Source organism: Pelobates fuscus, chromosome 13 (genome assembly GCF_036172605.1).
Source record: "Pelobates fuscus isolate aPelFus1 chromosome 13, aPelFus1.pri, whole genome shotgun sequence".
In the NCBI taxonomy this organism is placed as follows: Eukaryota; Metazoa; Chordata; class Amphibia; order Anura; family Pelobatidae; genus Pelobates; species Pelobates fuscus.
The window spans coordinates 65,753,452-65,780,057 of NC_086329.1; the positions used below are offsets into that span (position 1 = coordinate 65,753,452).

Genomic DNA, 26,606 nt, shown 5'->3' on the forward strand with positions numbered 1-26,606 from the left:
GCAAGCAGTAAATAAATTGGCTAGTTGTGAGTGCCATAGAGTAACATAGGAACCGATTGATTCAGGCTAGGTCTAACTTTTATACAGGGGGGGGAACATACATGGTTAGTGTACTTTCTGCACTGAAGTGTAGTAGTAACAGGCTGAGTGGGCTATGTGCGTAATGGCTGCGTTGCCATATGCTAGGTGCTAGCCTAAGACAAGTGAGGCTATCAAGTGCTTCAGTGAGTAACCCTGTAGTGCAAAGGCAAGTCTCCCGTTTATACAATAGGTGTGTGCTAGGCTGAACGTTAAGCATAACGGTATTATTATCATACTGTTGCGGATAATCGGGTGCAGATGTGTTGCAGGTAACCGGTGTTAAGATGCAGCTTGCTGTATTTCAGAGTCAGTCCAGGGAACAGGCAATCAACCCCAAAGGAGTGTGTTGGCTGTTTTGCCTGCAGTGTGTCCATAGCAGATCAGCCAATACCTTTTGGGTGCTGGATACAGTCCAGGTATGAGTGGTAGTCCTTTACAAGAGGAAAAAATATACAATACGAAAATACAAATTTAGACCACCCAGGTGCAGTATACAAAATAAATAAAACAATTACTTCCTTTTTGTTAGGTGAAGGTATAGCAAATGATTCCTCTCAATCCTCAATACAACTTTAGAAAAAATAGGATATACCTAAACCTATGAAACAAAAGAAAAATGCGCTCATAGGGGATTAACGTCAGAACATAGATTGCCCCTTGTTAATATGTTTCACTCACAAGATTGAAGTGGTTTTCAGGCACATCAGATAAGTAAATCTTCACGGCTTTTTCACAGTTGGAATGATGAATGTGTCATGAAAAAGATAAAGAATTGCATAGTATAGCACTGTATTTAAATATAAACTGGCTTTTAATGTTTGCACTTACAGTATAAAAGGTATAAAAAGGCCCATCAGTACAAATCTGTTTGTCCCATCGCTGTGTAGTATGGTAACCCTCAAAGAAATATCCAGCGGGAGCAAAACAGGTATATAATAAAATAAAATAAATAAAATACAGTGACAAAATAAACAGCTCACTCTACGCGTTTCGTCTGTCTTCCAGACTTCCTCAGGAGTGATGAGATGCTTCAAGTTTACTGTGGACACCATCTTCTTTTTATTGCAGGGCTTCCCGCCGTTTTTTCGGTCCAATTTCCTCTATCAGCTGATTCCAATCAGCTGTGTTATGGAAGTCCGTTTTTCATCTCCATATATGGTTATGGTTATGAAGTGGAACGCATTTGCGTTCCAGCGGTATATGGGACTTCCGCATGGCCGATAAGAATGAGGACACTTCCGGGTTGGTGGAACGCATATGCGTTCCACTGACGTTTTCCGGAACTCCATATATGGAGATGAAAAACGGACTTCCATAACACAGCTGATTGGAATCAGCTGATAGAGGAAATTGGACCGAAAAAACGGCGGGAAGCCCTGCAATAAAAAGAAGATGGTGTCCACAGAAAACTTGAAGCATCTCACTCCTGAGGAAGTCTGGAAGACAGACGAAACGCGTAGAGTGAGCTGTTTATTTTGTCACTGTATTTTATTTATTTTATTTTATTATATACCTGTTTTGCTCCCGCTGGATATTTCTTTGAGGGTTACCATACTACACAGCGATGGGACAAACAGATTTGTACTGATGGGCCTTTTTATACCTTTTATACTGTAAGTGCAAACATTAAAAGCCAGTTTATATTTAAATACAGTGCTATACTATGCAATTCTTTATCTTTTTCATGACACATTCATCATTCCAACTGTGAAAAAGCCGTGAAGATTTACTTATCTGATGTGCCTGAAAACCACTTCAATCTTGTGAGTGAAACATATTAACAAGGGGCAATCTATGTTCTGACGTTAATCCCCTATGAGCGCATTTTTCTTTTGTTTCATAGGTTTAGGTATATCCTATTTTTTCATGAGTGGTAGTCCTGTATGGCAAAGCTGCTAGGTGCAGGCAGGCAGGTTGGTTCCTCGATCCCTTTTGGGGGGATCCCTCTCCTCCTTTCTGGCTGTAGTTGTGGCCTTGTTGGTAAACCTCCGAGTCGCCCCAGTCTGCCATGAGTACCTCGTACTTTGTAATAGAAGTGGTACCAGAATGCTTCTCCGTTTGTACGTGGCTGCAGGTGCAGATTTCCTCTGGCAAAAGGGAGACCCGTCGTGCTATTAAGGGCTCGCCTTTCCTCTCTGGCGGTTCCACTGCGGCTTGACGTCCCGGTCCTCTGGCTCCGGGCCTTAGCGAGAACCCTCGCCTTGTGTCCATGGAGCCTCCCAGACACGGCGGTCGGCTCGGGGGCCCGCGGGTTCTCCCCGTCTCGGGTGTTCCCACGGGGGTATGGACGGCTTGGGGTTAATCCCTGATGGGCTCCCAGCCCAGAAGGTTTTCGGGTTGGCAGGTTAGCAGCGTTGCATGCCCCTTTGACCGGAGAGTCAGACTTAGCTCTCTGGTGTAGTCGAGGTTCGACGGCCCTCTTGGCAGCGCCATGAGTGTAGCTTGCGTGGCTCTTCCCTTTCAGTAGTGAGGCATTCAAAGTTAGTTTGGCCTCCAGCTTGCGCCAGAAGTTTTCAAAGATAGCTTCAATAGATCGCCGGGTCCCAAGTTGTGGGCCAGTAGGCCCGAGGGAACACGTGGCGTCCGCCATGTTGGGTGTAGCTTGATGCTGCTTACGACCCAGTGCTTTCTCCCTCTGCATAAGCGTTGGTGTCGAGTTGTTGCTCGGGTGTGGACCGCAATCACCCCCGACGGTCCGGGGGGGGGGGGGTAGCGGGGTTCCCGCTTGCGTTGTGTCAGCTTCTCGTGGCACCGGACCGGGGGATCGGCCGCCTCTCCCGCTCTACGGTCGCCAAGCCTCATGGCGCAAGCCGGTCTGCCAGCCGGCTTCAGAGTGCTCTCAGGTTGCTGGTTCGATTCTATTCCCCTTCTTGGTTCAGAGGAGACTTTTGGGGTTGCCATAAACGAAGTTTGGAGGGGTGAGTGGTCGTTTTTAGCTCTAGTTTCTGAGGAGCTCTGCAGTGGCACGTCTATCCTCCATGCTGGTCAGGCCCCGCCCCCCCTGAAAGCCATGTTTTAGTGTTTGCAGATGATACAAAACTTTGAAAAGCAATAAAATGTGAGCAGGATACTGTGATCACTGTGATCACTGTTAGTATGTGTCAGCCAATTATCGTCATATTCCGGCTCCCCCGGCATCAGCAGACAGCCCGCGAGGGAGCAGAGCTGAGAGGTTAGAGCTCCCTCGCCGCGCCTGATCGCAGCACTGCCGCACGCCGCCCAGCAGCCCCACTGGACCCCAGGGAATGATCCACACCAGCTCTCCAGGTAGGGAGGCTGGGTGGATATTATTTATTTATTAAAATAATTTGTGAATGTATGTGATGTGTCTGTGTGTGAGAGTGTCTGTCTGTGTGTGTGTGTGTCTGTGTGTGTGTGTGAGTGTCTGTGTGTGTGAGTGTCTGTGTGTGTGAGTGTCTGTGTGTGTGAGTGTCTGTGTGTGTGAGTGTCTGTGTGTGTGTGTCTGTGTGTGCGTGAGTGTATGTGTGTCTGTGAGTGATTGTATGAGTGTTGCATGTGAGTGTGTCAGTGTATGTGTGTGTCTGTCAGTGTGTGTTTGTGAGTGTCTGTCAAATCAGTGAGAGTATCTTTGTCATTGAGTCTGTGTGTGTCTGTCAGTGTGTGTCAATCAGTGTGTGTGTGAGATCAGTGAGTCTCTGTGTTTGTCATTGAGTCTGTGTGTGACCGTCAGAAGAACACTAAGGGACAGGGAAGGGAAGGGGCCAATAATGGACGGGGAGAGGGGCTGGTTAAGAGGCACATAGGTGAAGATGTTATTTTTGAATGGGGGGCGGGGGCGGAAAAATACATCTTCGCCTATGTACCCAAAAATCCTTGCACCGGCCCTGTCTCTTCCTCTTCTCCCCCTATCTCAGGATCTGTTCTCCGTTTCTTCCTGTCTGCTATAGTTTTCTTTAAAATCATAAGACAAAGTAGGGACTCTTTGCCTTATGGAGGTTTCCTCCACTTGACCAGCTCTGACCAGTGGAGGAGCAAAGTGTGCTTCATTTCCGCTGGTCAGAGCAATTTTCCCATAATTCTTACCTTTCCTCCCTGTTCCTACGATGCTTCCTGTCATTTTAGCCGAAACTGACGAATTGCGTTCTAACTGAATGAGAACAGTATGTTTGTTTGTTTTAGAACGCAATTCGGCACTTTGTGTCGGAATTTCATTCGAATGAATGAAACTCCGATCCTATTCGTGCTGTGGCTGCATCTTGCAGCCGCTTAGTAGATAACTCCTTAATTCCCATGGTATTAGGGAGCTATCTACTAAAAGGCTGAAAGACCTAAATTGGTCTTTCAGCCACATTTACTAATACTAAGTAAACATTACTCAGTATTAGTAAATTCAGCCCCTACTTGCGATACCGCGAGTAGGGGCATGTCTAGTAAACGGTGAGCAGCCTGTGAGCCCCTGAGCGGTGGGTAGGGGCCATAAAGATAATTAGGTGGGGGACCTACCCCAAAAGAACTTTCCCACGCTGTGTAAAATGACACAGAGCACTGTGATTGGATGGATTTCAAGCCATCAGATCACAGTGCTCTGTGTCATTTTACACAGCGTGGGAAAGTTCTTTGGAATTTTCCCACGCGGTGTAAAATGACAGCACTCTGATTGGCTTAAACCCACCAATCAGAGTGTTCTTAGCCTAATTGCAGGGCGGGGCAAGGCTTTATAAGCCTTTCCCCTCCCTGCGGAGCTCAGTCTGCGTGGAGCCCTCCATGGGTGAAGATGGATTAATTTTTTGCGCTCGGGTTTTTTCTTTTTTCCTCAGGTTTTTTATTTTATTTTAAGTTCGACGGGTATAATGGATTTTTATTTGGCCTTTTTTGGGGCTGAGAAATGAAGATTTTAGAAAAAAAGACGTTGAATGGTAAGTTTAATTTTACTTTATAGGGTAGTAATTCTATTCCCCGCTCACTATTTTTTAGGGAGAGGGGGGTAGGTAGGGGCCTTTTTATTTGGGTGGGTGACTAGGGGCTTGGGGACCCCTAGTCACCTTTGATGGGGAGGGGGATTTGACTTAGAGCCCACACCCGCCGCCCGGTGGGGGGCCAGGGGGGAGGACAGTAGGTCCCCCCCTTCATTATCATTATGGCCCCCACCCGCCGCCCAGGGGTGGGGGCCAGGGGGGGAGGAGAGTAGGTCCCCCCCCTCATTATCATTATGGTCCCCACCTGCAGCCCAGGGGTGGGGGCCGGGGGGGAGGATAGTAGTTTCCCCCCTCATTATCATTATGACCCCCACCTGCCGCACAGGGGTGGGGGCCTGGGGTGGAGGACAATAGGTCCGCCCACCTTTTTGTTATATAGGGTTCCCACCCGCCGCACAGGGGTGGGGGCCGGATAGTAGGTTTTTTTTAGTAGACATGCCCCTACTCGCGGTATAGCGAGTAGGGGCATTCGGGAGATTTTAATCTCCCTTGTGCTATTATGGGGGTCATATTGACCCCCATAGAGTGAGGGGTGACCAGGGGTTTTTTAGGAAGTGGCGGGGAGCACTGATCCTTGCCGCTTCTGTCTTTACATATTACAAGGAGGGAGCTGCGTGCCGGTAGCTCCCTCCTTGTATTAAACTGAACAAACAAACCAACACTAATACTCAGTGTTAGTTTGTATGTCTGATTTTTCTGTTCATTCATTCGTCTGTCTGATGAATGAATGAATAGATGAAATTCCCGTTCGCATGTCAAGGTGTTTAACTGGGCATGTGCAGGAATCTCAGTGCTATCTAGTGTGGGCAGATGACGTGTCCCACAGTGACTTCATCTACCCACACAAAGATGGCCGCGCCCTGAATAAAGATCGGGGCAGAAAATAAAGATTAATAAATAAATAGTATGGGGTCTTAGGGGCATTTGGGGGTGACTACGAGGTCAATTGGCTGTAGTGGAGGCGGGAGGGGGTTAAAAAAAAAAACGGGATTTGGCATGACAGTGCCGCTTTAATAACTGGTTGAACCTCCTTTGGCAGCAATAACTTCAACCAAACGTTTCCTGTAGTTGCAGATCAGACGTGCACAACGGTCAGGAGTAATTCTTGATCATCCCTCTTTACAGAACTGTTTCAGTTCAGCAATATTCTTGGGATGTCTGGTGTGAATCGCTTTCTTGAGGTCATGCCACAGCATCTCAATCAGGTTGAGGTCAGGACTCTGACTGGGCCACTTCAGAAGGCGTATTTTCTTTTGTTTAAGCCATTCTGTTGTTGATTTACTTCTATGCTTTGGGTCATTGACCTGTTGCAGCACCCATCTTCTGTTGGCCTTAAGTTCTCCTGCAAAATGTCTTGATAAACTTGGGAATTCATTTTTCCTTCGATGATAGCCATCTGTCCAGGCCCTGACGCAGCAAAGCAGCCTCAAACCATGATGCCCCCACCACTATACTTCACAGTTGGGATGAGGTTTTGATGTTGGTGTGCTGTGCCTCTTTTTCGCTATACATAGTGTTGTGTGTTTCTTCCAAACAACTCAACTTTGGTTTCATCTGCCCACAGAATATTTTGCCAGTACTGCTGTGGAACATCCAGATGCTCTTGTGCAAACTGTAAACGTGCAGCAATGTTTTGTTTGGACAGCAGTGGCTTCCTCTGTGGTATCCTCCCATGAAATCCATTCTTGTTTAGTGTTTTACATATTGTAGATTCGCTAACAGGGATGTTGGCATTTGCCAGTGACTTTTGTAAGTCTTTAGCTGACACTCTAGGATTCTTCTTCACCTCATTGAGCAGTCTGCGCTGTGCTCTTGCAGTCATCTTTACAGGACGGCCACTCCTAGGGAGAGTAGCAGCAGTGCTGAACTTTCTCCATTTATAGACAATTTGTCTTACCGTGGACTGATGAACTGGAGATACTTTTATAGCCCTTTCCAGCTTTATGCAAGTCAACAATTCTTAATCGTAGGTCTTCTGAGAGCTCTTTTGTGCAAGGCATCATTCACATCAGGCAATGCTTCTTGTGAAAAGCAAACCCAGAACTGGTGTGTTTTTTTTTTTATAGGGCAGGGCAGCTGTAACCAACACCTCCAATCTCATCACATTGATTCGACTCCAGTTGGCTGACATCTCACTCAAATTAGCTCTTGGAGATGTCATTAGTCTAGGGGTTCACATACTTTTTCCACCTGCACTGTGAATGTTTACATGGTGTGTTCAATAAAAACATGGCAACATTTCATTCTGTGTGTGTTATTAGTTTAAGCAGACTGTGATGGTCTATTGTTGTGACTTAGATGATGATCAGATCACATTTTATGACCAATTTGTGCAGAAATACATATCATTCCAAAGGGTTCACATACTTTTTCTTTCAACTGTATATTCTAGAATATATCATATAGCATGACAATTGTGGGCATTTCCCAAAATACAGCAAATATTTTTAAAACGGCACCGCCCTCTGCTACTAAGACCTGTGCAGAATACTTAATGTGTGCCAAACACATCTAGTGCCCCATTTAATTCCTCCACTGGGCCAGTGGGGGTGATACCGGTCCACAACCTTGAGGTTTCAGTGTTTCACCAATCCGCCGGGTGTATCTCAGCCAGCAAGCAAGCTAACTCAGCAAATCATACAAGATGGCAGAGACCAGATGTCTGCTCTGAGCCTTTATCATCTCCAAACTTAAAATGCTTACAAAACTCTGGAGAAAGATCAGCGAGCCTGAACAAAGCAAGAATCTGCAGAGCCTACAAGCCCAAACAAGCCAGAACCACATGATGTACTTACGGTGCTAGAAATTGGCTCCAGCAGCAAGGCGAACATGACTACAGCAGAGATGTCCGGGCTATCACAAAATCGGGAAAGCCAGACACAACTCGCCAGCGGGCCTGTCTCAGAAGTGGCCTCACCCTGCTCCACCCCGAGTGGCTAGATCACGGGACGGATCCTTGTTGTGCAGTTAAGCTCCAGCCTGATGCTCCTGCGTCCTCCAGCAGGGCCCTTATGCCCAGTGACACCTTTGATGAAGCGAGCCTATGATCTGCCACAAAGGGGCATAGGATGACCTGGGGCTGAGACTCCTGTTGGTCTGTACAAACCCCACCAGTGGCATAAGTAATGTACAGTTTTATTTAATTTTCTTACATTTTACCAAGCACAGTCTGTTAAACGCCGTCCTGACAGGTCTCAGATACTCTGACCTTCCCTATCTCATCAGGGATCTCGTGCGTGTATTACATATCTTTAGTTATTTCAGCAGCCCAGCTCACAACTAATTTGGGGTTTTAAGATGCCTTTAACTAAGATAGAATTGGTACACATTTCTTCACTTATTCAACTTTAACTAAACGTAGCTACACTTGGTCATTAAGCATTGTGGCGAAAGTAACCTCACCACGGGCTCCAGGAGGGGCCTGCTGGCCAGCCTCTTGCCAAAAGACTATGGGCCCTTTAAAAACGTACGTGATTTATGTACTTTTGCACTCCAGAAAGAGAGACCTACCATTAGCCATAATTCCCTGGAACAGTTTAGGGCATAGGACCATGTGCACGGTCGGTCAAAACTATGACTTCCATGGAAATCCTGAACCAATCTGGGTGAGTTTTGGCTATGGGCTATCAGGGGATGTGACTTTTATGGTGTTTCCATGTGTTTTGGAGGTACTTTTAACGGTGTTTGGGAAAAAGTATGTGTTTCTGTGCTTGGAGATAACTGGATTAGATTAGTACAGTTCCTGATCTAATTATCTCCCAGCCACAGAGGAGTGATTATCTAATTATGAATGGGAGTATCCTGGATCTGAGAGCCAGTGTGGTTGTGTACTTGTTTATACTGTGGTTTTACTCTCAGGTCCAAGGGGGACTGCCCTCTGCTATACCAGCTATAATCACTAGCTCTTGTAAGAGCTACACTGCTATACTCTCTTGGAGGAGAGGCCTTCCCACTGGGAGCTGAATCCAGGAGTTTGGTCCAGGGTGGGAAGGAATGGCGAGACCCCAGCCAAAGTGTAGCAGCTAAGGTTCTACGGTGCTTATGGTGCCCGGCGACAGGAAGCAGCGATTGGCGGAGGCAGGCGGTCCGTCACAAGCATGTTTTATTATATTTATTTTCTGATACCAATATCTATGTCTAAATTGTCTCCTGTGTCTACGCACTTAGTTTAAGCCAATGTTTTAGACATATGTGCCTAGCCTAAATCTATTAAACCATAAAATTAGTGCCGCTTTCTCAAAATACCACACATCTATTTGTATTGTGAAGTGCCTGCTACTGTTGTTTTGGGCATCTTTATGCACTAGAAAAATAAAGAATTCTTTAGTGAAATTTATGGAACATTCCAACTTTGAAAAGTAGTAGCAGTCCAGCCTATTATAGTTGATGGGAGCAGATCTGTATTGTTTTCAGGAATCATGCATCATGACTGGGGTGTTTCTCTGGGTGAAATGAGCCAGGAGTTTCAACCCTAAGGAAAATTATTGGGGCCCCTCCAAAAATATAAGCTGTAGACACTCCCGAAAATCTTACCCTACTTTCTATGACTAGTCTTAAACCGGATCATGACTGTATATAATGTCAAGCATGGCCGATTTGTGTGTGCCAGTGCAAACATAGCTGTATTTTCTGACATCATGGCTGTATGTGTGTTTTATGGGCCTGTTTGTGTGTTCCGGCAGTATATTTTGTCAGTGTGACAACACAACTGGATGTGTGCGTGCTGTGTCTCTAGATGAGTTATGTGCATTGTCAAGTGAATTTGTTGTATGTGCCATATCAGTGTTAGTGGTTGCTCAGTATCAGTACCAGCGCTTAAGGTTCTCTGTGTGCAGTGTCAGTGTCCCCCTTCCTCCTATGTCAAATGTGCCAAAGACCAACCGCTCTCTTTAAATATGGCCATGACTTGACTGACTTTATTTTTTTACCAACAGCTATTTATATCCCATGCAACATATACCCTCACAGGCTTCACATTCATGCCATATATCCAACCACAGCCTTCCATATCCTATGCCACATAACCATATCTCTTCAACTTGTACTTTATTGGTGTTTTCATGATCTTCAGGGGTACAGAAAGAAAAAGGGGGAGAGGTCAACACTATAGGCATAGTTAATGTATCTCACATATTAAATATTTTGTTTCATGGGTACCAACATCGTGTTAGTGTGGCAGTTGTCGATTGTCTTAGTCAGCTCTAGCGTCTACACCTGTTTATTTAATTTGTGCCTGTCTTGTGTTTTTTGGGTCTTTCTATCATGTACGGGCCGGCAATCCGCACGGGGGCCAGGGACGGTGTGGGCCCGTCGTTTCGGCGTCACATATCCAGATCTCAACTACCCACAGGGCTCCATATCCTATGCCACATATCCATATCTCAACCACCCACAGCGCTCCATATCCTATGCAACATATCCACATCTTAAGACACATATTCACGTCCAGCACTCACATATCACATTTCCAACCCACCCCTTAAAAAAAAAAAAAAAAACATAAAACAGACTACTGTTTTACTCTCAACTTCACAATCATACCACCTAAGTTTTGTTTTTTGGCAAAAAATATTTCCCAACCAATCACTATACTTATATTATCCCTTAGTGAAAAAAGTGATAAGTGCTCTCTATCCAATAAATCAGCTATTCACCAACAAGGAGTTCCTTTTACCTTGTGAACAATAGAACAAAACAAGCAAGTAAATTAGGTGGACAGCGCTAAGAATTATTATAATAAAATCATACATACACAGGTAGCAGCAGATTTCGCAATTATGTGTCTTACTCTTAAAAAAAAGGGAAATAAAAGTACAATGATAGTGCAGTATGTTATGAATAATATGGTTATAAAGATATATTCCAAAGGGACACTCACGTTTTCCTGAGCGTAAAAAGCTCTATTTTAGGAGCCTGGACGGAGCAATCCCCGTCTAAGGATTTCTTTTTGCTGGTATCAGATTCCCAAGGTAGTGCGATTCATCATATGAAAAAAATAAGGATGTATACCAATGGTACAGTACGTATGTAAAAGTAGGATAAGTAAATAATATTTGACCTACTTACATTTGCTAGAGCAATGTTCTGCTCTAGTGTATGGAGCTTTAGGTGGAACAATCCCCACCTAGGGATATATGTAGATCAGGAACAGCAGAGTGATGGTGAGAGTATAAGGAGCTCAAGAGTGACTGGGTATTAAAACAGAATCTTTATTAATAAACAGAATAAATAAAACTATTTAAAAGTGAACTATATAGTAAAAAGAACTATAAATAAAACCAGTCCTTGTAGGCAATCCTTAATCTCCACTTGACATGTTTCGCTTACAGCTTTCTCAAAAGTGAATGTCTGCTGTTCAGGTCAGTTGATGTTTAAATAGTCTCTTAATTTCTCTATTCAGTTCTGGTGTGTATAGTCTGTAATTCTAATTCCAGGTCATTTGTTACATCACTTCCGGTTTGGTGGATATCTCCATGATTATATGTTCAGGAAGTGATAGTAGCGCCATTTTGGATAAGGGCAAAAGTCCAGTAAACTAAGTGAAAGTAGCACCATTCTAGATAAAGGCAAAAGTCCAGTAAACCAAGTCTGTACTTCTGGTTTCAGGTCATTCGTTACATCACTTCCGGTTTGGTGGGTATCTCCATAATGGTGTATACAGGAAGTGATGGTAACGCCATTTTGGATAATGGCAAAAGTCCAAGAAAGACGGGTTAATATAAAAGTAAATTAAAACAAACAAATCAAGGTGTAATTTTGCATATTTTCTGCATATATAGTTAGAGATTATAAAAGTGCTAAATGCTGAATAGGGATCACCGTATATCACATGTATTTACACAGCGATCTCTTCTAAATAGTACGAATAGACATCTGGAACAAGTCTGGATGTATATAATAGAAATCCAAAGTGTTAAGATAATATATGTATAAAAGTAACCAGTCGAAGGAAATTTGGTTAAAAAAGGGGAAAAATCATATGCACAAATGAATTATAAAAAAAATATTTAAAAAATCTAAATGCTATATTGTTCCAGATGATAGTACAATTTTACAATCCAAACATATATATTGAGACCGCTTGGGTGGAGGGTGTCTAGGCAGTGGACCCATTCCATTTCTAGTTTACTTATATTTTTAATATTGTCACCTCCTCTCCAATGAGGTTTATATTTTAGCAATTCCTATGAATTTTAATTGACTAGGGTCGTTATTGTGCAGTATAAAGTGGGCGGAAACAGAGTGGCTCCTGAGTCCTTTTTCTATATTTTGACATTATTTGCTTATTCTTACTTTTAGTGGTCTAATTGTTCTGCCAACATATTGTAGTCCGCAAGGACACTCTAACAAATATATTACATTGGTAATGTTACACGTTATTACATCATATATAAAAAAAAAATGTGTTCGTATTCATTGATTTAAAATATGGGATGAAAGTCATTTTTTTTGCATTTTCTTACATGCTGCACATACATTACATTTAAAAAAAAAACTTTCTTATTGTTTAAAAAAAATGTGTTTTTTTCCTGTGTATGTTTAGTGTAGTTTTTAGTAAGTTTCATTTTTAGATTGGGGCGCCTCTAAATATTATGGTTGGTTTACCGGGTAAGATCCTTTTTAGTAATTGTACTATTTTAGTATGTTCCAATGTTTATTTATTATTCTTTTAATCTGTTTGCTTTTATTGTTATAATCAAATATCAAAGGGAGGGTAAATTTATTGTCTGGTCGAATTTTGTGATTTTGTTTCGTTAATAATGATTCTCTTTCTGTGTTACCCATTTGTTCTATTTCTTTGTCTAAATACTTTGGGTTATACACCTTTTCTATAAATTTCTGTTTGATATTGTTAGCCTGTAATTGAAAGGTGTCTTTTTCAGAACAATTTCTTCTTAATCTAAGGAGTTGACTTTTTGGTACCCCATTTAGCCATACTGGGTTATGGCAGCTATCTTGGCTAATAAAAGTATTAGCATGTACTTTTTTTAAATGTGTTTTTGTTAAAAGAGTGCAGTCTTTAATATAAATATCTAAGTCTAAATAGGTTACTTCCTTTTGACTAAAATCGTCTGTTAAAACAATGCCCTCTGTATTTGTATTTAAATAATTGATAAAATCTTTTGCTTCGGATATGGGACCATCCCAAATAAATAAAAGATAGTCGATGAATCTAAAGTAGGAGACCAGGCTTGCTCCCCAGCCATGCCCCTCCCATATATATCTATTTTCCCATTCTGCCATGAAGAGGTTGGCATAGCTGGGGGCAAACCTGGTTCCCATAGCTGTGCCGTTTGTTTGTAGGTAGAAAGAGTTGGCAAACCAAAAGTAATTGTTATCTAATATTAGGTTTATGCCCTCTATTAAAAAATTTACTTGGGTTGGGTTCATATCGTTATATTTTTCCAGAATAATTTTAATGGCTGTGGTACCTTTATTATGTGGAATAATAGTGTATAATGATTTTACATCACACGTGATGAGGATATAGTTTTCTTTCCATGGGATAGTATTGAGTTTGTTAAGTAGGTCTATTGTATCTTTGAGGTATGATTTTGTTAATTTTACATATGGTTGGAGCATAACATCAATGTACTCAGAGAGATTAGCTAGAACAGATCCTATACCGGAGACTATTGGTCTACCGGGTGGGTTATTTGGGTCTTTATGAATCTTAGGTAAAAAATAAATAACTGGGATTTTGGGATATTGTATATTGATGTATTTATATTCTTGTGGGCTTAGAATTCCTTTTGATTTGCCTTCATCTAGAAGTTTTATTAGGAGGGTTTTTATATTGTTTGTGGGGTCTTTGTTTAGTTTCTGGTATTTTTCTGTGTCATTTAGTTGATTATATGCTTCAGTCTCATACATATCTTTGGACAAAATCACTAAACCTCCCCCCTTGTCCGCTGGTTTGATTACTATTGTTTCGTCATTTTGCAATTCTTTAATGGTTTCTCTTTCTTTCTTGTTTAAATTAAATGTCATATTTATGATTTTGTTTTCACTTTGTTTAAGTCTCCATTGACTTTCTTTTCAAAAATTTCTAGTGCCCCTGATTTGTGATAAGAAGGATAAAAAGAAGATTTATTTTTAAAAAAAATATTTTTAAAATTATCATCCTTTGTCATTTGGTTGTTCAATTCTGTTGTTTCTACAGGGGTATGTTGTTAATCGTGTTCTCCGTTTTTAGTAAGATAAAATCGTTTTAAGGTTGCGTTTCTCACAAACTAATTAATTGTTGAAAGTTTTAGTTGGTGCATATTTTAAACCTTTGCTTAGAACACTTATTTGTAGACTGGTGAGTACTTTATTGGACAGATTGAAAACCCCTGTATCTTTGATGTCTTTTTTTATTTCTAAAATCGGTCTGTTAAAGCTCCATACACTAGAGCAGGTCATTGCTCTAGCAAATGTAAGTAGGTCAAATATTATTTAGAAACATAGAAACATAGAATGTGACGGCAGATAAGAACCATTCAGCCCATCTAGTCTGCCCAGTTTTCTAAATACTTCCATTAGTCCCTGGCCTTATCTTATAGTTAGGATAGCCTTATGCCTATCCCACGAATACTTAAACTCCTTTACTGTGTTAACCTCTACCACTTTAGCTGGAAGGCTATTCCATGCACCCACTACCCTCGCAGTAAAGTAATACTTCCTGATATTATTTTTAAACCTTTGTCCCTCTAACTTAAGACTATGTCCTCTTGTTGTGGTAGTTTCTCTTCTTTTAAATATAGTCTCCTCCTTTACTGTGTTGATTCCCTTTATGTATTTAAATGTTTCTATCATATCCCCCCTCTCTCGTCTTTCCTCCAAGCTATACATGTTAAGATCCTTTAACCTTTCCTGGTAAGTTTTATTCTGCAATCCATGAAACAGTTTAGTAGCCCTTCTTTGAACTCTCTCTAAGGTATCAATATCCTTCTGAAGATATGGTCTCCAGTACTGTGTACAGTACTCCAAGTGAGGTCTCACCAGTGTTCCCTCTTTCTACTGCTAATACCTCTCCCTATACAACCAAGCATTCTGCTAGCATTTCCTGCTGCTCTATTACATTGTCTGCCTACCTTTAAGTCATCAGAAATAATCACCCCTAAATCACTTTCCTCAGATGTTGAGGTTAGGACTCTATCAAATATTCTGTACTCTGTAAAAGTAGGATTTGCTTATCCTACTTTTACATACGTACTGTACCATTGGTATACATCCTTATTTTTTTCATATGATGAATCGCACTACCTTGGGAATCTGATACCAGCAAAAAGCAATCCTTAGACGGGGATTGTTCCGTCCAGGTTCCTAAAATAGAGCTTTTAAAGCTCTGGAAAACGTGAGTGCCCCTTTGGAATATATCTTTATAACCATATTATTCATAACATACTGCACTATCATTGTACTTTTATTTCCCTTTTTTTAAGAGTAAGACACATAATTGCGAAATCTGCTGCTACCTGTGTATGTATGATTTTATTATAGTAATTCTTAGTGCTGTCCACCTAATTTACTTGCTTGTTTTGTTATATTATCCCTTGTTCAATAGTCAAATGCACCAGAATAATATCCAGATAAATCTGCCATCATAAAGCAATTTTCTCACAACACTATCAAATCCTTTGCTACATATGCAAAACCACATGCTTGTTATAGCTGCAGTGGAATTTAATCAATACAGGCCTTTGGGGCAGTGCATCACAGGATAATAGTTTGTCATTAAAGTAAAAGGATAGTCATTTGGCATGGCATGATATAACTGACTATATAGATGCCTGTGTTACAAAAAAAAACAACAAAAAAGAAACAACCCAACACTAAAAACCTTTTGTACGGTCTCTTTAATTAATGCAGTTCTGCATTTCCCCTTTTTTTTTTATAAGTTGGTCACAACTCAGGCGTGTTCTATGAATAGGAACATCTATGCTGATATTTGTATTCCTTTGTCAGTCACAGATACCTCATAGTATAGTGTTGTACACTCAGATATGTACACTCACTTAGCAAGAAGCGTGAGCAATGACAGGTTTGTGCTGCTGGAATATACAGTACTTGCGACACATATCACCAATAAAGGTGAAGCCACAGGACAGCAAAAACGCAGTTGATATACAAAAAAAGCAACAAAAAACCCCACTCCACTGGTCATCAAGCATCACAAAGTTTTCAAAAAAAACTGGACTGGCCTCTCTGCTTTGGCCTGGTTAAAGTGGTTAACTTTTACATTGGTCTGTTAAACATTGTATTGTATTCTTGTTGTCACAGCCTACAATATTAATAAACAATGGTGCCATGTCAATGATTGGGAATTCACTTGCCGTCACCCCACTCCACTGGTCATCAAGCATCACAAAGTTTTCAAAAAAAACTGGACTGGCCTCTCTGCTTTGGCCTGGTTAAAGTGGTTAACTTTTACATTGGTCTGTTAAACATTGTATTGTATTATTGTTGTCACAGCCTACAATATTAATAAACAATGGTGCCATGTCAATGATTGGGAATTCACTTGCCGTCACCCCATAAAATTGCCACTGTAAAGTAAAGTCAATGAGTAAAGACACCATTTGTTGAAGAATGAGAAGGAAGATTATTAAAAGTATCATGCTAAGTAGACTAAGACTTCTGTGATGCACCACATATTAAATGAATTGGTAATCTTAATAGAAAAAAAAAAAACAATAGGTGTGTTATGTCTTCCTATGCTCTCAGAACACTTGGAGCTAGCAGTTTGAGACGTGCGAAATAGCACTTTAAGAAATATCCAACATAAAGAAAATGCTGACACTTAATAGATAAAAGCTTCTCCTTTATGACCTAATTGATTAAGGAATCCACCGCACAGAGTTAAATTAGTTGAAGAAAAAGAAATAGTTGAAAAATCTGACAATAAAATCACCCTGCTCTAGCTCTACATGCCTTACACAATTTGAGCTACATCAGCACTTATTTAGAGGCACATCCCAAGAAAGCGTTTAAATAAAGAAGTGACCCTTTCCAAATTGACCCCTAATACACCAGGTTTTTACAATACTTTTAATCTAGCACTATACCGAATAACGAGGGATTAAGGGAAAAGAAAAACACATAAAAACATATAAAGAGAAAAAGACAAGTAAAATGATATTGTTGTAGAATTATAGAATTTATGAAATCCGCTTAAGAGAATGCTTTGTCAGGAGGAAATGTGCGTCAGCGGAACAATGTGTTCCTGTTGAATGAAACATTGTGGCCACTGAGCGACAGGTTGGTCTCAATAAAGTATGTGTCAGCTGAATAATAAAATGTGTATCTACTAAAAAAACCTTGAAAATTAACCTTGAAACTAATAATGCCAACTACTCAAAATGGCTGCCAAAGCACCCCTCCCATCGAGTGGACACCTCGTGCTAACAAGATGGCCCCTACATCCTGTGTCCACTCCCGTGTCAAGAATGTCACCATCTCTTGATGGGAGGGTATTTGACTAACCACTTAACACCTAAACTTTAATAATGTTTACTTGTTGTTATCTTGAATTCTTCAGTGATGTAATAATGCCTTTAAAAGGGTCTGCGCACCCATTTTTTGGTTGGGCTATTAAAACCATTCCGAAGTTCTTTCATTAACCTGAACCCTGTGTCTCAGTGTGAATTTACTTCCGCGTGCACGCAACTTTATTATTTTTAATTTGGACAGGAACAGATAGTCATTCAAACTTATTGGTTTGCAGAAAAGAATCCACAACAATATCTGAAATAACAGTAAACCACTGAAAGTGATTCACAATCCTAAGATCGCAATAGAATAAACAATATGTACAAACTTTAAAATAAAACCAGAAATTAATAAAAAAAAAAACACACCAATTACCAGCACAGCTTGCATTTTAGCATAACTCAAGTTAGAAGAATGACACATTCTAAAATGTCTTACTATCAATCTCATCATCTAAAACTGATCTTGCATCTTATCTTTCAGTTTACCCACATTTGTTTTCCACATGTAAATAAAGTGAATTGATAATCTTGACCCAAGCCAGCAGGTATGCAATGAAAACAGGTTACAATACTAAAACAAGCACAAACCAAAACGGAAACACATGCTGAATAGGGGCTTGCTTGATCTCCTGATGGTGAGCCTGCAACAGACTGGCTCATTTATGTATGAACCATGTGCAGACATGCTGAGTGGAATATTAACATATAATCAAAATATTTCTGCTAACATTTCTGTTTATGATGTAATGGTTTGTTTATACAGTCCAGTACATGAATATCTAACAAGGTTGAGCAACTGCACTGCAGTTGAATGGAATCTCTCATAAATTGCCTAAGGCTGGTTTGTGTCCTGTAACAAAACCCTTTAACAGTGGAATGAACTTTATTGCCCTGGCTGCTTTACAAATAAAGAGTAAAGATTATATGACAAGCAAGAGGATTGCCCCCAGCAGCTTTATCTTGGTAATCCATCAATTGGTATTTCTGCAGGAATTTATACCCATTCTTTTAAATGTGCATAAGCCTCTAGTATGCTGTGAGTTTTCCTACTCAAAAATAAGGTATTTCAAGTAAAAAAAAAAAAAAAAAAAAAATCTTTAAAACAAAAGTACTGGGTAATATTTAGACTATACAACTTTAGAAGATAACTATTCCACTTACAATAGGCTCTTCTCCAATGCGGGACATCAGCAGGAAAGTGTGGAGATCCCCATGCTTCATGAATGGGAGAATAACCATGGGAACAGGAAGCCTCCCCTTGGTACGACTCCTCAAACTCACTCCTGGTGTTAAAATGAAGAAGATTTTTTAACTATTTATATTACAACATAACACTACAATTTCCTTGAAACTAGTGCGAGCACGAAAGCGTTATCAACAGAGTTGTGAACTTAAGATTAATAATTATGATATATTCAAAATCATAAGTATAAAGAATATAAAAAGTGTTTACCAACTTACTATATTAGCTTACAATAATAATTCTGTATTCATTTCTGCTATATGAAAACCACCACATGTAAATGTTACTTAGGCATGTTAGTTTACGCGGATTCAAACTTTCACATTTTCTTTTTGTTTGCTTCTTGATATTTACATATTTTGGTAAAAAGAGAATCTTTCTGATGTTTTTTCAATCATTTTTTACGTTTTTAAACGTGTATTGATGGAGGTTGCAGTTAACCAAAAGGAATGGGGTAATTTTTCATCTCTATCAAGTCACTCCAGTACCCAGAATCCGTTTTGAAAACCCCCATAGGAAAGCATTGATTCAATGCTTCCCTATGGGGAAGGCCTATTGCGTGTGTGGTACTCACTGGGCATGTGCATTAGCTTCCCCATATGGCTGATTTTGGAGGATGAGGATCACAACCCAGCACCAAGGGATAACGCCGCTGGAATTAGGTAAAAAAAAAAAATCGTTTTTTTAACACTTTTATGGACAGGTGGGTATGGGGGCAGATGAACACTATATAGTGTTAGGAATACATATTTGTTTTCCTAACACTAAAATGTTTTTTTCTTTAATGTTACTATATCACTGACGATTGTGGGTAAAATGGATTAAAGCTATTTGCCTCCTTACAGATGTGGGACAAATACTTGTAAATACAATAAATACCTTGGATAGGGTCAATAACCGCTGAAAGTGAACAAACATCTGGCCTTACTATTTTGTCAGTCACTGCTAACCTTTAATACGGTGACATTATTTTTAGGTTTATAGGACAAAAGTTAATATATAACAGTGTACAGAGCTATTTGTTGAGATGTCACTAAGAGGAATTGAGAAAGTCTTAGAAGACAGTGGCATTTCAGTACAATAATGTTGATGCACAGAAAGGACTAGAGTGAAAAGTTTAATTTTCTTTAATGTTATTTGGATCAGAGCAGTGAAAGGGTGATCAGAGTTGTAATATCTTATATCAGGTAGATCAGAGCATTTTCTGTATTTATTTTTCGGGATCCCTGTCTCTTATAGCTTTCTCAATTTGAAGTTCCATCAAATTTGAGTGTAGATCTATATATTCATTTCACAAATAAATTTTCAACTTAATTATAAAATATAGACTTGATTCATTTTATTATTTTTCTTAACAAATTAATTTTATGGGTAAAGAAAAGCAACACATTTACCGTGTAAGCATATTTTCACTGTGGTAGGTAGTATTTGCAATAAAACCTATTTACCTATTAATTTGCAGACATTTAGATGGTCAAATTCCTTCATGAATGCTGCTTCTCGCAAGAATTCTTCAATATCACTGGAGCAGAAAATCTCAGCTGGCAGAAGAAAAAAATTAATGTTAGGCAAGGCTAGAAATACAGAAAGTAGCTGTGTGCAGACACTTTCTAATTGCAAGCTCATTGTAATTGCACATAATAAAAACGGTCAGTCTTTTGGAATCATATCTAACAAGGTTCATACGATGTAAGTGACACAATTTGTTTATGTAAATGATTACAAGCATGTTTTATGTTTTTGTGCAATGGCCTAAAACAGTGTGTACTAAAATGCTTGTTTGTTTTATACTGGAAATCTATTATAGGTCAATTGGAAAGGAGTGTAGCTAAATAATAAAAAATACACAGTAAGCACTATTGCAACCTAAGGCCCTAGAGTAGGTTATAGCCAGTGGTGGGATTCAGACGGTTCTTACTGGTTCGAGCGAACCTGTTACTTAAATGTAACAAGTTTGCCGAACCGGTGATTAGAATTGGTAACTGAGGTGTCGGTCCTCGGCCCTTGACCAAGGAGCAACACCACGTGGAGGCCTGTATGCCGCCAGGTGCAGGGCCCCTCTGTGTAGTCTGCAAGAGCCTCCCTATCTGCAGCTCCGCCAGGTGCAGAGCTGCAGACCATCGAGTAGAGATCTTGCGATCTCCAGCCAGTCAGAGCATTGCTGTGGGTTACCACAGCAACACTCTGACACATCAAGTGCCAGAGATCACAAGATCTCTACTCCATGGTCTGCAGCTCTGCACCCGGCGGAGCTGCAGACAAGGAGGCTCTGGCAGACTGGATACCTAGCCTACTGGACCACCAGTGAGGAGGAGACCACTGGACTACCAGGGAATGGATTACACACAAAAAATATGAAGGTATTTCACTAAGTCATAGCCTCCCCACATGCTACCAACTCCCCCCATTGCCACCCTACCCTCACACTACCACCCCCCACTGTCATCGTCCTCTCACACTACCACCCCTCCACAGTCACCATCCGCTCACACTACCACCCCCACTGTCCCCATCCACTCACACTACCACCCCCACTGTCCCCATCCCTTCACACTACCACCCCCTGCTGTCACATCCCCTCACACTACCACCCCCACACTGTCACCATCCCCTCACACTACCACCACCCCCACAGTCAACATCCCCACACAATGCCACCACCCTGACTTTCACCATCCCCACACACTACCACCACCCCCATGGTCACCATCCCCTCACACAACCATCCCCGCACGGTCACCATCCCCTCACACTACCACCCACACTGTCACTAATCCCTCACACTACCACCCACACTGTCACTAATCCCTCACACTACCACCCCCACTGTCACCATCCCCTTACACTACTGTCTCAACTGTCACACCCCTCACACTACCACCACCCTCACTTTTACCCCCCCATTGTCACCACTTCCCACAGTATCATCATTCCCCCACTGTCACCACTTCCCACGCTGCCATAACCACACCTACTGCCACCACTTCCCACACAGTCACCATCCCCCTGTCACCCTCACACACACTGTCACCATCCCCCTATTGTCACCCTCCTACACACTGTCACTTTCCCTCTACTGTCACATGCCCTTCCCACTGTCACCACTTCCCACACTGTCACCACCACCCCCATTGACACCACCTGCCACACTGTCACCATCCCTCTTTACTCATTATCCGCCCCACTGTCACCATCCCCCTCCTGTCACCCTCCCAAACACACTGCCACAATCCCCCACACTGTCACCCACACAATATTGTCCACACACACTGCCCCCTCCATCACACTATTATCCACACACACTGTCTTCCTCCCACACTGTCACCACCCCCCCCCACACTGTCACCCCACACTCACTACCTTCCATATTGTCACCATTCCCACACTGTCAGCCTTCCACACACACTATAACCCACACAAATTATCACCATCCCACACACTTTCTCCCTCACACACTGTCACCATACCACACACACTGTCTGTCACCAGTGTGCTGGTGGCAGTGAGATGGCTCAGAGATTCTGAAGGCAGAAAATTGGTACAGGAAGGCTAAGGTTTGAGATGGCACAGAAATGCAAAGGGCAGAGGGATGGCACCGAGTGGCTGGAGGCAGAACTGTGGTACAGAGAGGCTGAGGGCAGAGAGATGACACAGTGAGGCTAAGGGCAAAGAGATGGCACACAGAGGCTGGGGGCAGAGAGATGGCACTGGTAGGTTGTTTGGGGGCACATGGCACTAGCAGACGTTTTGGAACCACACGTGGCTCATTGGCATGATATACAAAGTTTAAGAATATACTTCTCTTTGGCAGGATATTCAGGATTTATGCATTTACTGCTCATTAGCATGATATACCAAGTTTATGTATTTATTGCTTCATTGGCATGATATATCAAGTTTATGCATTTGCTGCATTAATAGCATTACCCTGCCACCCATGTGTTTTTGCCAACCTAGTGCACATATGTGTGACTGTGTTGAGGTGCTTGTGTGGGTGAATAACTTGGGCAATGAGAGGGGATGGAGTCTTGGTCCCAGGCAGCACAATGTCTTAGGCCGACCCTATGGAGTTTGAAACATATGAAAAGTCGGAACTGGTTACTAAACTTTTTTGAATCCTGTGGCAAACCTAGCCACTTCTAGACTGTATTGTAGAAAGGTTGTCTGTACTATGTGCTGTGTGTATTCTGCTATGTGTACTGTGTGGTATATGTAACCTTACTGTGTATCTGGGATTATGGTAATTCGCCTGCTGGCAGCCGTAAGCTACCAGCATGCGAGCACTTCGTTCGACGAACAGCGGCTATCCGGGCTGTTCGTGGAACGAATGAGGGCTCCCCTGATAGACCACACACTTAGAGGCGTGTGGCGCTTGTTAACCGATTGCAACAATGTTAGAGGTAATTAGAGGCTCTCCTAGGTGGCCGTCGTTCGGCTACCGACCATGCTGCGGTCGGCCATCTTGGATCGTCTATTCTTCAGCGGTGTTTGGTCGTCAAGCGCCTGGAACCGAAATCGGCTACTCGATGACACGAACACCGCTGGACTTCCAGACCGTTCGGGAGCCCGGTGTTCGGTAGGATCGTTCCCCTAAGTGCAATCGGCAGATTGAGGGGAACTTCCATGTATAATTGTATTTGTCGCGGCGTTCGGACAGTTCAGCTGGGAACTGAGCGGTATTCTCTCAAAAGATGCGCTCAGCCCCCAGCTATCTACCGAACGTTCGGTTAACTCTGTATACCGAATAAAACGCAGAAACGGTATTTTAAAGTAAATTGTCAGTTTTGCTGCACGAGGGGATAATCCACTTAATCGTCCATTTTAGTGGGAGTATCCTTCTCGTGCAGCAAGGCCTGTTGGGAGAATTATGTTGCATGATGGGATAAATCCCCTGAAACCTCTGTAAGGAAACCCCTTGCATGGGGAACTGTATAAATATGCAAGCTTGTGAATAAAGCCAGTTAGTTGACTCCCAAACTGTGTTTTGTCCGGTTATTGGGAGGATTGGGATATTGCCTTACTTTTCAGCGCTGACTGTGGATTTACCTGTGATACCTGCGGAGATCGTGGACTCTAATACTGCACTCCGCTACAAATCTCACTACTGGTAATAGCAGCAACAACTCACTGGCCCCATCAACACTCATTTGGTTCATTACACACACATATATTTGCACAAATAACTGTTTTTGTTAACCACCATGCACCTTTGATGTCATAGGTGGACTATTATTATTACTATATATTTTGCAACATACACAATTGTACGGTTGGAGGAGGTTTTAAACTAGCGGTAAGGGTGGGGGGCATATAAATCTACAAAATGGAGATAGGTCAGAAAGGAGATGTGCTTTAGCTCAGTACAAGGGGAACGGAGAAGGGGGGTATGATCAGAACTGAGGAGGTATGTAATAGTAATAAAAACTCACATAAAATACAAGTGATTCATAATAATATTAAATGTATGCTTACTAATTCAAGAAGCCTAAATAACAAAATTGGAGAACTAGAGGCAATGACATACAATAAGTAAACAATATGACATAATGGGCCATGTTACAGTGTACAGTCAGGGCCAGCGCATCCTATAGGCCAACTAGGCTGCCGCCTAGGGTGCTGCTTAACCCCTTAAGGACTAATGACATGTGTGACATGTCATGATTCCCTTTTATTCCAGAAGTTTGCTCCTTAAGGGATTAAAGGGAAGAATTTGTGTATGTCAGTCTGCATGGGTCAGTGTTTGTCTATATGGGTCAGTGTCTGTCTGTATGGGCCATTGTCTGTCTGTATGGGCCATTGTCTGTCTGTACGGGCCAGTGTTTGTCTGCATGGCTCAGTATGTGTCTATATGTGTGTCTGCAGTATGGGTCAGCGTGTGTCTGCAGTATGGGTCAGCGTGTGTCTGCAGTATGGGTCAGCGTGTGTCTGCAGTATGGGTCAGCGTGTGTCTGCAGTATGGGTCAGCGTGTGTCTTCAGGATGGGTCAGCTTGTGTCTGCAGTATGGGTCAGCTTGTGTCAGCAGTATGGGTCAGCTTGTGTCAGCAGTATGGGTCAGCATGTGTCTGCAGTATGGGTCAGCATGTGTCTGCATGTTTCAGTGTGTGTCTGCATGTATCAGTGTGTGTCAGTGTATGTGTCTGCATGGGCCAGTATGTGTGTCTGCATGGGTCAGTGTGTGTGCGCGCGTCAGTCTGCATTCATCAGTGTGTGTGTCAGTCTGTGTGTCTGTGAGTGTGCGTCAGTCTTCATGGGTCAGTGCGTGTGTGTCAGCCTGCAAGGGTCAGTGCGTGTGCATTAGTCTGCCTGGACCAGTGTATGTCAGTCTGCATGAGTGGGTGAAGCAAATGGGGCGGCAACATGTTTTTTGCCTAAGGCGGCAAAAATCCTTGCACCGGCCCTGTGTACAGTGCTGCTGCTGCTCAAACTCCCACTACTCCTGGGCAACAGCAATAACTATAGTACACATCCGCTCCAATATAAAATTATTGCTTCATAATTATAGAAAATGGCATACAAAAATGAATAGAGATAAGAGGTGAAGGCCCTGCTCAAGCAAGCTTACAATCTATGTTGTGTTTTATCTTACATGTTCTGCAAGGAAAGTCCAAAATACCTTTCTCTCAGAGTTACTGGTGCCTTACTTGGGACACTGATAGCTCACACACCATGTGTTCTTATCAGGGACAGATTAACATAGGGGCTGATGGAGCTGAAGCACCAAGCCCATGCAAATAGAATAGGCCCATTGCTTTGAAAAAAACAAAACATGTGGACATAGGAAAAAAAAAGCTTGTGTGGACTGGCTGACAATGAAATTAGTTACGGTAAAGCTGACTTTGTGCACTCTGCAAATGCTCTTGCACCTTTTCTCTGTCCCAGACTGTATAACGGGAGCTTTTGCCTGCTAGTAAGAAGATGAGGAGAGCAGTGCTAGTGAGTGCTAGTCCTTAGACAGCGTTGAGCGAGCGCATCATTAGACACACAAATGCCAAGCTCAGGGTGATGTCTGCATAGTATGCCCTTAGTTGGCTAGCCTGCATGATTGTCAGGCAGCCTGACATGCATTCACATTCACGCCAGGTTGACTTTCTAATGCCTCAGGCAGATTTTGTGTGACCTGATTGCCAATTTGGTCAGTTCTGGTTACGCAATTTGCGTCAGTGGCTCACACTTTTACACTGCCCACTGAAATCCTGCTTCACTGGAAACTGCTATTAGGGGGTATGGATTTACTTAAAATATGAAACTGAGAGATTAGTAAAGGGCATGTGTTTTCTTAAAGCTATATCCTGTGAGTTTCCCTCCAAAGCCACCTCCATCAGATAAAAGACAATTGGGAGGTATGACTGTTTTAATGTTTTCTATCAAAATGATTCTATAATTAAAAACACTAGTATGAGTATGAGTAAAACCTAATATGAGTATCCGTAGTAAGAGTAATGCTCAAATAATTATTAACCAGGGTATATTCACAAAGTCAAAAAGGTCCTGTTCTAAAGTTTCCAGAGACCTTAATCTAGTGGTGTATGCAGGACATTGTTTTGCAACCCACTATAGCTAGGTAATTAACGTTAGCTATAAAAATGCGTTAACAAGGGGGGCGGAGCCTGACCACCGAACAAGATGGATATGTTATCCCTGAGCTCCCTCACCCCCGAGCACAAAATCCGCTAACATCAGCGACATCAACCGGCCATCCACCGCAAAACGCAAGCACCACGCAGTGCCATCACCAACCTCACTGTGAAATCACCATGGGGGGCAACAAGAAACGGAGAGAATTAACTCCATCAGTGGCCACGCTGTTTCGCGCCCCAGAACAATGACGGCCATCTTCGAATCGGAATACTCAGACCTCCGGCTCAGAC

The 26,606-nt window shown here is 42.1% G+C and overlaps 1 protein-coding gene across 1 annotated transcript in view; it reads right to left on the bottom strand.

Annotated features, from left to right (window-relative positions):
* Positions 1–26,606, bottom strand: part of TYRO3 (TYRO3 protein tyrosine kinase) — a 926,976-nt gene that overhangs the window by 195,851 nt on the left and 704,519 nt on the right. Inside the window, exons 14-15 of the mRNA XM_063440254.1 lie at positions 20,186–20,278; positions 18,656–18,777 (exon numbers count right to left, since the gene is read on the bottom strand). Of these exons, the coding sequence (XP_063296324.1) occupies positions 18,656–18,777; positions 20,186–20,278 (215 nt within the window). The remainder of the gene's footprint in view (positions 1–18,655; positions 18,778–20,185; positions 20,279–26,606) is intronic.